The sequence below is a fragment of the Hirundo rustica genome, chromosome 19, assembly GCF_015227805.2.
Source record: "Hirundo rustica isolate bHirRus1 chromosome 19, bHirRus1.pri.v3, whole genome shotgun sequence".
Classification (NCBI taxonomy): domain Eukaryota; kingdom Metazoa; phylum Chordata; class Aves; order Passeriformes; family Hirundinidae; genus Hirundo; species Hirundo rustica.
In genome coordinates this window covers 4,284,810-4,295,354 of record NC_053468.1, presented here as the reverse complement: position 1 = coordinate 4,295,354, position 10,545 = coordinate 4,284,810, and the positions used below count along the sequence as shown (strand labels likewise).

At 66.0% G+C, this 10,545-nt stretch overlaps 1 protein-coding gene across 1 annotated transcript; it reads left to right on the top strand.

Moving 5' to 3' along the window:
• Positions 1 to 3,606: 3,606 nt before the first annotated feature.
• On the top strand, positions 3,607 to 9,226 carry TRAF4 (TNF receptor associated factor 4). Its single transcript, XM_040082469.1, has 7 exons — positions 3,607 to 3,751; positions 6,446 to 6,497; positions 6,809 to 6,913; positions 6,990 to 7,151; positions 7,456 to 7,617; positions 7,691 to 7,846; positions 8,164 to 9,226. The coding sequence occupies exons 1-7, from the start codon at positions 3,609 to 3,611 to the stop codon at positions 8,794 to 8,796; spliced, it is 1,413 nt and encodes a 470-aa protein (XP_039938403.1). The 5' UTR covers positions 3,607 to 3,608; the 3' UTR covers positions 8,797 to 9,226.
• Positions 9,227 to 10,545: the final 1,319 nt, after the last annotated feature.

The following is a 10,545-nucleotide window of genomic DNA, read 5'->3' as shown; positions in this document are numbered from 1 at the left end:
TGGCACTTTCCCGTGCTGCAGGTTACGGAGACGGCGCGGTGGCGGGGAAGGTGCTTTCCCCTCCCAGACCAACCTGGGCACCAGGGTGCTTGCAAGGCTGGGTTCAATTGCCTCCAAGCCCCTCTGGGCCACTGCCTCTCCTCCCCGTGTGGGGCTGGCAGCACCTCCAGCTCCTTCCAGCATCAGATTTCCCTTGCCTGCGTTGTGCAGAGCTCTCAGGGCTCCCCGTGCCCCACACCACATTCAAACACATCCCACAGGAAGGGGCTGGTGTTCCTCCCGCAGCCTTCCCACGGCTGAGGGTTGGCTGGGACAGCAGCAAGCAGGACAGAGGTCTGACACCCTTTGTCTTGTCAGTGCTGGCACCAAAATGTCACTGCTTCAGGAGCCAAGCTCTTGCTGCTCCAGCTGTGCTGCCAAATCCAGGGGTGCGGCCCCCCTCACCCGGTTCCTATCAGTGTACTGGTGTTAGGTGGATGACTTTATGGCTTTATGACCCCTTTGCACTGCACTGTTGGTGCTGGAGGTGTTACCAGCTTGAACATCGGGATCCTTTGCTCCCGACCGGGGAAACAAACCAGCGCGGAGCAGTGCGCTTTGTGCTGGGCCGGGGGCTCCGCTGAGCGCTGGAGCCCGCGGGATTTCGCAGCCTGGGCTCTCCGCACGGGAGTTCAGCTGTGGAGCCCAGCGAGAGCATTTGAATAATTTAATACCGGGCTGTGACCAAGCCTGGCGAAAGGGTAAAGGAAACAAAGAGGCCCCCAGCCCCGAGCAACAAAAGCTCCTGGAACGACAAGCCGAGGCATGTCCGTGCTGCCGGAGGCAGAGAGCAGCTCGGGCAAATAGGCCACTTGCATTCCTCACGTCTGCTGCTTTGTTTCCCTGCAGAAGCTCCCGGTGAAATCTGCAGGTCTCAGGGCTTCTCCCTTTATCCTTTTTTTTGTTCCTGTGTTGTGTGTGGAGCTGGTGGTGGATCAGGGTCCCCGCGGCTCTTCCTGCTAAGGAAAGGCAGGGCCGGAGGGGAGCGGGAAGGGGAGGTGATGTGGGATGAGGATGCCTGGTTTGTGCATCCTGCTGCGGGTCCCCTCTGGCCATTGTCACGCAGGGAAAGGCTGCCCCTGTTCCAAATAAGATCCTGCTGACTTGGGGCCATTACTGTAGCAGGAAACAGCCTAAACCGTCGGCTGATCCCGGAGCTGATTTATTTTGATTCCGGCACCTCTGTCAAGGTCGTATCCTCATTCCCACAAGGTTTTTGGCAGGAGGTGCGGCTGCTGTCCCCCTGTCCGTCTGCCTGGATCCCTTACCCTTGCCCTCCCTGGGCACGAGGCCCCAGAAGCCGGCAGAGGACTCTGCCCACTCCTTTCCCTGGGGCAAAAGGCTCCACCTTAACTTCTTTAGAAGCCGGAGCGTCTGTTTTCTGTCCCTCCGGTTTAAATTGAAGGTGGAGGGATGGAGCAGCAGGGAGAGGCTGGGGAACAGAACAAGAGGCCTCTCGGAGCTCAGATGGGTTCAAGAAGTGACCCATCATGGGGGACAGGGAACATATCACCTCCACAAAAGGGAATTGCCCTGAGTGTCGCCTTTGTGTGAGACAAATGCCTGGCTGTGATGTTGAGTGCGGGGAGGGCTTTGCTTAGCGAGAGGGGAAAAGGAGGGATCTTTGTTTGCAGGGTCTGACACCTCCCAGCCGCCCTGCCGGCGCAGCCAGCACCTTCTGATGGCTTTGTCAGCTCCTGGCTAATTAGCAGAGATGCTCTTCAGTGAGGTTAGGGAAGAATAATTTTAAAACATCAAAGAGAAGCAGTAAATAATGATAAAAGTCGGCTGTTTTCATGGTTGTCATCGGAGGCACAGGCTGCCTGTGTTTACAGGACTGAATGTGTCCTGTCTTTGGAGTCCCACCAACCCCCAGGATACCAAGGACCTGTCCTTTTGGCCTGAACCTTGTCCCAGAGCGGTGTCCAGGGACAGTCTTTAGCCGGAGCCAGGTCACAGCGTGTCAGGGACAGTGTCTGGGTTGTGCCTATCTCTTGTTGGAGACAGCCTGGCTCCGGGCTCTGCTGGCACAGAGTGGCAGAACCAGCTGGACCACGGGGCTGCGGGTAGAGCCTGCCCTGGGGGTGTCACCGCCCTGAGCAAACCCGGCCGGGAGCACCTCAACCCCAGCTCAAGGTGGCTGTTACTCCCCACTGCTCCCTGTACAGCTGCCCACCGTCACCTGTTTTTACCTGTCGAGTTTCCAATATCACTGGGAGCTGGTTAAAGTTTAGCTTAGCACTCTCCATCATCCGAGCAGCCACTCACGTCTCTCGGAAAATCCCGTGCTGCTCGTGCTCAGTGTACCCCAGTACAAGGTTCCCTGATATTTGGGAGCCCCAGAGCTGCTCAGAACAACCTGCCATCCCTCAGGGTAACCCCAGAAATGAGCCACCCTTCCCCTCCCTGGCAGATCTGGCAGCGAGCAGGCTGCCTCCCCCCCGGGCTGCTGCAGGGTTTTATTTTAAGCAGAGCCTCTCGGGGAGAAGGGTAACGTGAGCTCCTTGAGTGACAAGTGATAGAGCTCGACTTGCTCAGCGTGTCCCCCAGGAATCCCTCTCCTCTGCCATTTGCTAATTGAAAACTGCTAACATTTGGGTCTGGAGCAACTGCCGCCCTTAATGGGAAGCTGGCTGGAGTGAGCGTTGGTGGGACGAACACATGCTCGCAGCCTGTCATCTGCTCGGCTCCATCTCTGGGGAAAGGGGCAAATACTCCCATATGCTGCTCTGATTTCTGAAAGAGTGACGAGGGGGCTGCAGCCAGACAGATTTGCTTTTATTCTCCCTCCTCCAGGCTCTTGCTCAGTTCCAAACCGTGGCTGGAGGGAGGCTCTTAGCTGCAGCCTGGGGCGTGAGCTCCCAGCAAGACAAAGCCACAGGAGCTGTGTCCCCCTCGTGCCTGTGGCGTGGGGGGCTCGGGACATGTCAGCCCCTCCGTGTCCTGCTGTGGGTGATGGCTGGGACACGAGCTGTGGTAGGAGCAGGACTGGGAGCTGGATCCCCCTTCCAGCCTCGCTCAGGGGCACAACCGTGGTCTCGGGCTGCCCGCGGGAGTGTGGCACCCCTGAGACACCTCTGAGTCAAGGAGGGCATGTCGGGTCAGCGGGGACACCGCCGTGTGTGCCCCCAGAGCCCAGCCCTGCGCCAGGGAAGGCCGCAGTGGGTGAGGGGTCTGCCCATGACGTGATGTTGATGCTCCCCAAATCCCCGGGGTGGCCGTTCCCAGTGCGGTGGGTGCCAACCCCCCCCACCCCGAGCGCCCGGTGGGGCGCTCCCCAAATCCCCAGGGTGCCGCACCCCAAACCCCTCGGAGGGGCCGTCCCCGGTGTGATGCTCCCCGAGCCCCCGGGATGCCGGGATCGCTCCGTCCCCCCCCGTGCGGCGGCGGCGGGGCGCGGAGGCGGTGCCCGGGCGGGGGGCGGTGGCGATGGCGATGCCGTCCCCCGTGGCGGGGCGGGCTCGGGCCGGTCCCACCGCCCCGTCCGGCCCCCGGGCGGAGCCGGGCGCGGAGCGCGGAGCCGAGCGGGCGCGGGGCGGCGGCGGCGGGCGCGGGGCGGCGGCTGCGGGATGCCGGGCTACGACTACAAGCTGCTGGAGCGGCCGCGGCGCCGGGTGCTGTGCCCGCTCTGCGGAAAACCCATGCGGGAGCCCGTCCGCGTCTCCACCTGCGGCCACCGCTTCTGCGACACCTGCCTGCAGGAGTTCCTCAGGTGAGACCCCGCATCACCCCGCGGGCGACCCGACCTGGTGTTACTGCCCGCACCCCTTCTTCCCCCGTGGGGTACCCGCGCCCCCGATCCCGATCCGGGCCTCCGCACCGCGGGCGGCAGCGGGTGCTGCTCGCCACCGTCCCATCCTCCGCCGGCCCCGGGGTGCGGTGTCCGGGGTGCCCTGGGCCGCTGTCGGAGTGCGTGGTGCACGGGGGTGCGGATGCCCCGGGCCCGGGAGGGAATGCGGGATATCCCGGGAAGGGGCGCGGGGTGCCTGGGAGTGCGGGGGTCCTGGGAAAAGATGCGGGGTGCCCGGGGGTGCTCCGGGCCGGGGAACGGCTGCGGAGCGCCCCGAGAAAAGATGCGGAGTGCCCCGGGAAAGGCGCGGAGTGCCCCGGGAGAGGTGCGGGGTGCCCGGGGATGCCTCGGGCCCGGGAAAGGTGCGGGGCGCCCGGTGGTGCCCCGGGGCAGGGAGGGGGTGCGCGGCGCGCCCAGCCCGTGACAGGCGCCCCGCGGGTGCAGCGGCCCGTGGCCCCTTTCGCTGAGGAGGAGGAGGAGGAAGAGGAGGGCCGGGTAAAGCCCGGAGATGCGAGTTTCGAGATTCGAGCTTAACCCCTTCCTGCTCCGGCCCCGCCGGAGGAAGCGGCCGGGGGTGTTTTTGGGGAGGGGTGTACGGTTGTACGGCCACCCCGGCGTCCCGGTGCCCACGGGCGAGCGCGACCCGGCCGTGTGCGCTGGCCGGGAGCCGGGGCCTCTTCAGACCGCCGCGGTTTGGGGGCCCCGGTACCGGTGCCGGCAGCCGGGGGACACGTGCGGGGCCGGTGCGGTCCCGGGCGTCCCGCGGGGCACGGCGAGGAGGTGCCCGTGCTCTCTCCGGGCGGTGACAAGCGTCACCCCGGGCCTTTCCCCGCCGGAGCGACCTTCGCCCGGGAACGGCTCACGGGCACCACCGTCACCGGGGCCGGTTTCTGTGAAACCGGGCGTTCCCCGGGGCACGTGTCAGAGCGCATCTGTCCCCCCCCCTCCCCCGCACCCTTCCCTCCGGCACCTCCGCTCTGCCGGGGGGAATGGCCTCGGGGGTCCCCCCGAGCACAAACTGTTTGCCCCGGCTCAGTTTGGGGATCCCACGGGCTGAGCCATCCATGCCCCCACCGCGGTGCTGGCCGGGGGTGCCGGGGGGTGCCGGGGGATGCCGGGGTTCCCCACCCCATCACCTCGCTGTGCCCCAACACGCCGTGAAGGTCAGAGGCAAGGACGGTCCCCCCGGGTGCTGCCTCAGCACATTCCCTGCCCGGCCAAGCGTGAGGAATGGGGAGGCTTTGTCAGGGATTAGGCGCTGCCTTCGGGTCATCGTCCCACTTCCCCCCAGCGCCAGCACCCCAACACCGCGCACGGGGCTCCGGCACAGCTGGCAGCCCTGGAAAGGCAGCAGAGCGCGGGGCAATGCCAGCCACGAGGCCGTGCCACGGGCTGCCCGCTGCCCGGCCCTGTCTGCGAGCTCCTTATCTCGGCGGATCCCCGATGACTCCCGCAAAACCACCTGCAACAAACACAGTGGGCACGTGCGGAGCTGCTTGCAGCCGTCCCCCACGTGGATCACACCCCACAGGGCTGTGGCTCCTGGGGTTCGCTCGCGCTCCCCGCGCAGGGATGGTGGCCGCAGGGGAGGTGACCGTGCCGTGGCCGGGCGGCCCGGGCTGGCGTGTGCCCGGCGGCGCTGCTGGCTCCGTCCCGGCGTCTCACATCCACTTGGCAGCTCCTGTCCGGGCCACGCCAGTGCCTGCCAAGGGCACGCAGTGATTAGATGGGCACAAGGGCTGTCCAGGCAGGCCAGCCTTGTCCAGTGTCACCGCAAAGACACCGGAGCCACGGGGTCCCTTTGTGTCCCTGCTGCATGTCCCTGTAGGTCTCCCACCCCAGCGTCCCTCAGGGATGGTGCGTGGACTCCCTCCCCTACCCCTGGGCACAGCGATGTGCGGACCAGAGGTGATGGTGACCCCAGGCCAGCCTTGTCACAGGCCAGGCTGCCTCCTTGGCTGGATCCCTGTTGCCACTTCATGCTGCTCCTCTGCAGGTCAGGGCTGAGCAGGGCCATTCCCTCCTCGGGGACAGCTCTCAGGAGGACTCCCTCGTCCTGGGGGCCCAGCCAGGATGGGGACCCCTCCAGGGCAGCTGCCTGTACCCCGTCCTGACTCACCGTGGTGGCTGCTGGGGCCATTTCCTGTGGAGCAGGAGCCCCAGGGGCACGCATCGGGGCTGCACATCTGGCGCCCAGCTGTTGTCCTCCCCCACCTCCCCTGGGCCCCGGCACCTGGGGCTGCGGACGCCCCGGCGCCACCGGCACCCTCCTTAATCCCAGGGGACGGGATGGGCCAGGGGCTGCCGGGGCTCCAGATGGTGCCACGCTGGCGGCGGCTGGCCCAGGCCCCCGGGGACCGGGACCGCCGTGCCCGGCTGGGGGATGCCTGGGGGGGGTGTCTGGCGGGGGCATTTCCCAGCTCAGACAGATGGAGCGGGATTAGAGCCGTGGCTCCCCCAGGGTGGATTTGGTACGGGGTGAGCGCTCAGCGGTGCAGGGACAGCGCCAATGTCCTGGGGTGGGATGGAGGGGACCTGCTGGGACGTCGTGGCTGTGTCTCTGGTGACGCGCCGCGCCCCAGCCCCGAGCGATCCCGAGCCTTCTGTGTCTTGCAGCGAAGGCGTCTTCAAGTGCCCTGAGGACCAGCTGCCCCTGGACTACGCCAAGGTGAGCCTGGCACACGGATGGGCACCCAGCTCCAAGGGGACATCCCCACCGAGGGGCCGTCCCCGGGCTGTGCACAGCGCCTGGCACAGCCACGACAGCCTGGCACGGGCGGCCAGGCGGAAGCAAGAGCCCTTTGTGCCGCGGGGCCGGGGGAGCGGAAACCCGCTCCCAACAAAGGGCGCTTGTTGGTGTGCCCAGGGGGGGATCCGGCCCCGGGCAGCGTGCCCAAGGCTCCCAGCCAGGCTGTGCTGGGGGCTGTGTGCCCCCACAGCCCCGGGCGGGATGCTGATACCCCGCTGCTGCCCCTCCAGATCTACCCCGACCCCGAGCTGGAGGCGCAGGTGCTGAGCCTGGCCATCCGCTGCATCCACAGCGAGGAGGGCTGCCGCTGGAGCGGGCTCATCAAGCACCTCCAGGTAGGACCTGGGAGGACGGGGGTGGGCCAGAGCTGTACCCCGAGGCCTTCCCATCACCGTGCCTGTGTTCCCCCAGGCACATCTCGGCACCTGTGGCTTCAACGTGATCCCCTGCCCCAACCGGTGCAGCGCCAAACTGAGCCGCCGCGACCTCCCCGAGCACGTCCAGCACGGCTGCCCCAAGCGCAGGGTCAAGTGCGAGTTCTGCGCCAGCGACTTCACCGGGGAGGCCTTCGAGGTGGGCAGTGCTGGGGCAGGCTGTGGGGGACACAAAGCTGGCCGGGGTGCCACGGTGGGCATGGCTGTGCTGGGGGTGTTGTGGAACCCCAGTGGGCTGCAGGGCACCATGGGGACACCGCCTGGGGATGGGGACGCTGTGGGAGACACGTCATGGACGTGGGGAACAGCCTTGGGGAGGATGTGGACATGTGGGCACCTGGTCATCGTGCCCTCTGGCTGTGGGGGCACCGTGTGTCCCCATCCCTGTTAGGGCTGGCCGGTGAGGGCAGCCAGAGGGTGATGACGCTGTCGTGGTCCCCCAGGGCCACCAGGGCACGTGTCCCCAGGAGAGTGTGTACTGTGAGAACAAGTGTGGGGCCCGCATGATGCGGCGCCTGCTGTCCCAGCACGCCCTGGCTGAGTGCCCCAAGCGCACCCAGCCCTGCACCTACTGCTCCAAGGAGTTCGTCTTTGACACCATCCAGGTGAGATGGAGCCCACGGGGACCCTCGCCCTGCTGGCTCCCAGCCCCGGCTGACAGCCCCTCTGTCTCCCCAGAACCACCAGTACCAGTGTCCCCGGTACCCCGTGCCGTGCCCCAACCAGTGTGGGACACCCAGCATCGCCCGGGAGGATGTGCCCACCCACCTCAAGGAGAGCTGCAACACGGCCATGCTGCTGTGCCCCTTCAAGGAAGCTGGCTGCAAGCACCGGGTGAGTGCTGTCCCTGTGACCAGCCTGCCCTGGCGTCCGTGCTGTCCCTACCATGTGCCTACAGCACCCACACACCGCTCCTGCCATGATGTCTGTCCCATCCCTTGTGGCTCCATGGCCTCACCCCTGTGTTTGCCGCCCAAGTGTCCCCCTGTCCCCCAGCCAGGTGTCCGTGTGCCACCCCTGTGTCCCCATGACATCTCTGTGCCATCCTGCTCCAGTGCCCCTGCGCTCCGATGACGTCTCCCTGTTATTCTCACGGTACCTTCTCTCCTGTCCCATGTCCCCTCCCGCTGACGGTCCCGCTGCCCCCGCAGTGCCCCAAGCTGGCCATGGGCCGGCACCTGGAGGAGAGCACCAAGACCCACCTGGGCATGGTGTGTGCCCTGGTGAGCCGGCAGCGCCAGGAGATCCTGGAGCTGCGTCGGGACATGGAGGAGCTGTCGGTGAGCAGCGACGGGACCCTCATCTGGAAAATCGCCGACTACGCCCGCAAGCTGCAGGAGGCCAAAGCCCGCAGCAACTACGAGTTCTTCAGCCCCCCGTTCTACACCCACAAGTACGGCTACAAGCTCCAGGTGTCGGCTTTCCTCAACGGCAACGGCAGCGGCGAGAGCAGCCACCTCTCGGTCTACATCCGCGTGCTGCCGGGCGAGTACGACAACCTGCTGGAGTGGCCCTTCTCCTACCGAGTCACCTTCTCCTTGCTGGACCAGAGCGACCCCTCGCTCTCCAAGCCCCAGCACATCACCGAGACCTTCCACCCCGACCCCAACTGGAAAAACTTCCAGAAGCCGGGAGCCTCGCGCGGCTCCCTGGACGAGAGCACCCTGGGCTTCGGCTACCCCAAGTTCATCTCCCATGAGGACATCAGGAAACGGAACTACGTGCGGGACAACGCCATCTTCATCAAAGCCTCGGTGGAGATCCCCCAGAAGATCCTGGCCTGAGCCCCGGACGGGGACAGGATGTGACCGGGGCACCCGCCCAGGGGTGCCCCAAAGTGGTGCTGAGCCCCTGCCCGCAGCCGGTGCCCCCGGCGTGGGGACGCTGCCGTGGCACCGCGGTGGCTCTCAGGACGGGCAGGGATGGGGCTGCTCCCACGTCCCTCCTGGGGCTGGGACTGTCCTGCAGCCCCAGCTGCTCCCTGGGGCAGCCCCTCCTCGGGTGCCCGGGGGTGCCGGGGGGCTGGGCCCCCTAAGCCGCTCCCCGAGGTGCCAGCAGCCCCCGCCAGCCTCGCTGGGGACCCTGCAGGACCCCACTGCCCAGAGCCATATTTTGTAAACTGGTGCTCCCCAGGTTGTTATTTATTACCCCGGGCTGGGGCTGCTGCCCCCTCCCCTCATCTTTTTCTTCTCAATAAACTTTTCTTGTATTTATTACGGCCGCCTGAACGTCCTTGCTCAGCCCGAAGCTGCTTCCTCTGCCTGCCGGGGTCGGGATGGCAGAACCGGGGGATGCTCCTGGGCGCAGCCGTGGGTGCTGGGGACAGGGAGAGCCGGGACTGGGCTGGGGGGCACGGAGAGGGGTAATCCCTGACCCACATCCCGGCAGCAGACGGGCTCAGATGGAGCCGGTTAATTCGGTAATCACCGGCTGCAGCGAGGATGTGCGGGGCTGGGGGGGGTCGTCAGCCCCGGGGGGCTGTTTCCCTGCAGACCCCCTCTCTGTTCCATCAGCCCCTCGTTAGTAATTAACGCCCCGGGGGAGGGCGGGATCCCGGGCAGACGGGGTGGGCGATGCTGGGGGTCTCTAGGGCAGACTGGGGGCGGTCGGGCTGGATCAGACCCCAGGTCCCTGTGTCTGACCCCCCCCCCGGTCACCCCGGCAGCAATGGGGGGGGGGGTCGCTGTCTCTGCGGGATAATCCCACAATTGCATTAGTGCTGCTCCGGTTTAATGCAATTAGCCCCTAATTAGCTGCACCCTGCGGCCCTGGCTGGGCTGAGGGGGAGGCAGCACTGCCGGGGGTGTCCCCATACCCCGTTTTCCCCCCAGGAATGTCCCCCTGAGCAGATCCCAGCCCGCTGTGGCAGCCCGGGGAGCTGGGCAATACTCCTGTCCTTGCTGGTGCCCAGTACTGGTGCCCAGTTCCTGCCCACACCACTGCCCAGTGCCGGCCTGTACTGGTGCCCAGTGCCAGCCCTGCAGTGGAGCGAAATGCAGGTCTGTACTGGTGCCCAGCGCCAGCCCCTGCTGGGCCACCAAACTGGGATCTAATGCCAGCCCGTTCTGGTGTCCAGTGTCAGCCTGCGCCGGTGTCCACGCTGGCACCCGGCGTCACCTTGTGCCAAGTGCCAGCCTCACACCCATTTCTGATGCCAGCCCCGAATGTCGCACCGTTCTCGCCCACACTGCTGCCTGCTGTGTCCAGGGCCAGCCTGTACTGGTGCCCAGTGCCAGCCCGCAGTGGTGGCAGTGCCAGCCCAAACTGGTGCCCAGTATCAACCCACACTGGTGCCCAGTATCAGCCTGTACTGGTGCCTGGTACCAGCTCATATTGGTGCCCAGTATCAGCCCACACTGGCGCCCAGTTTCAGCCCATATCGGTGTCCAGTACCAACCCATACTGGTGCCCAGTTTCAGTCCATACTGGTGTCTGGTACCAATCCATACTGGTGCCCAGTTTCAGCCTGTACTGGTGCCTGCTAACAGCCCACACTGGTGCCCAGTATTGGCCTGTACTGGTGCCCAGTTTCA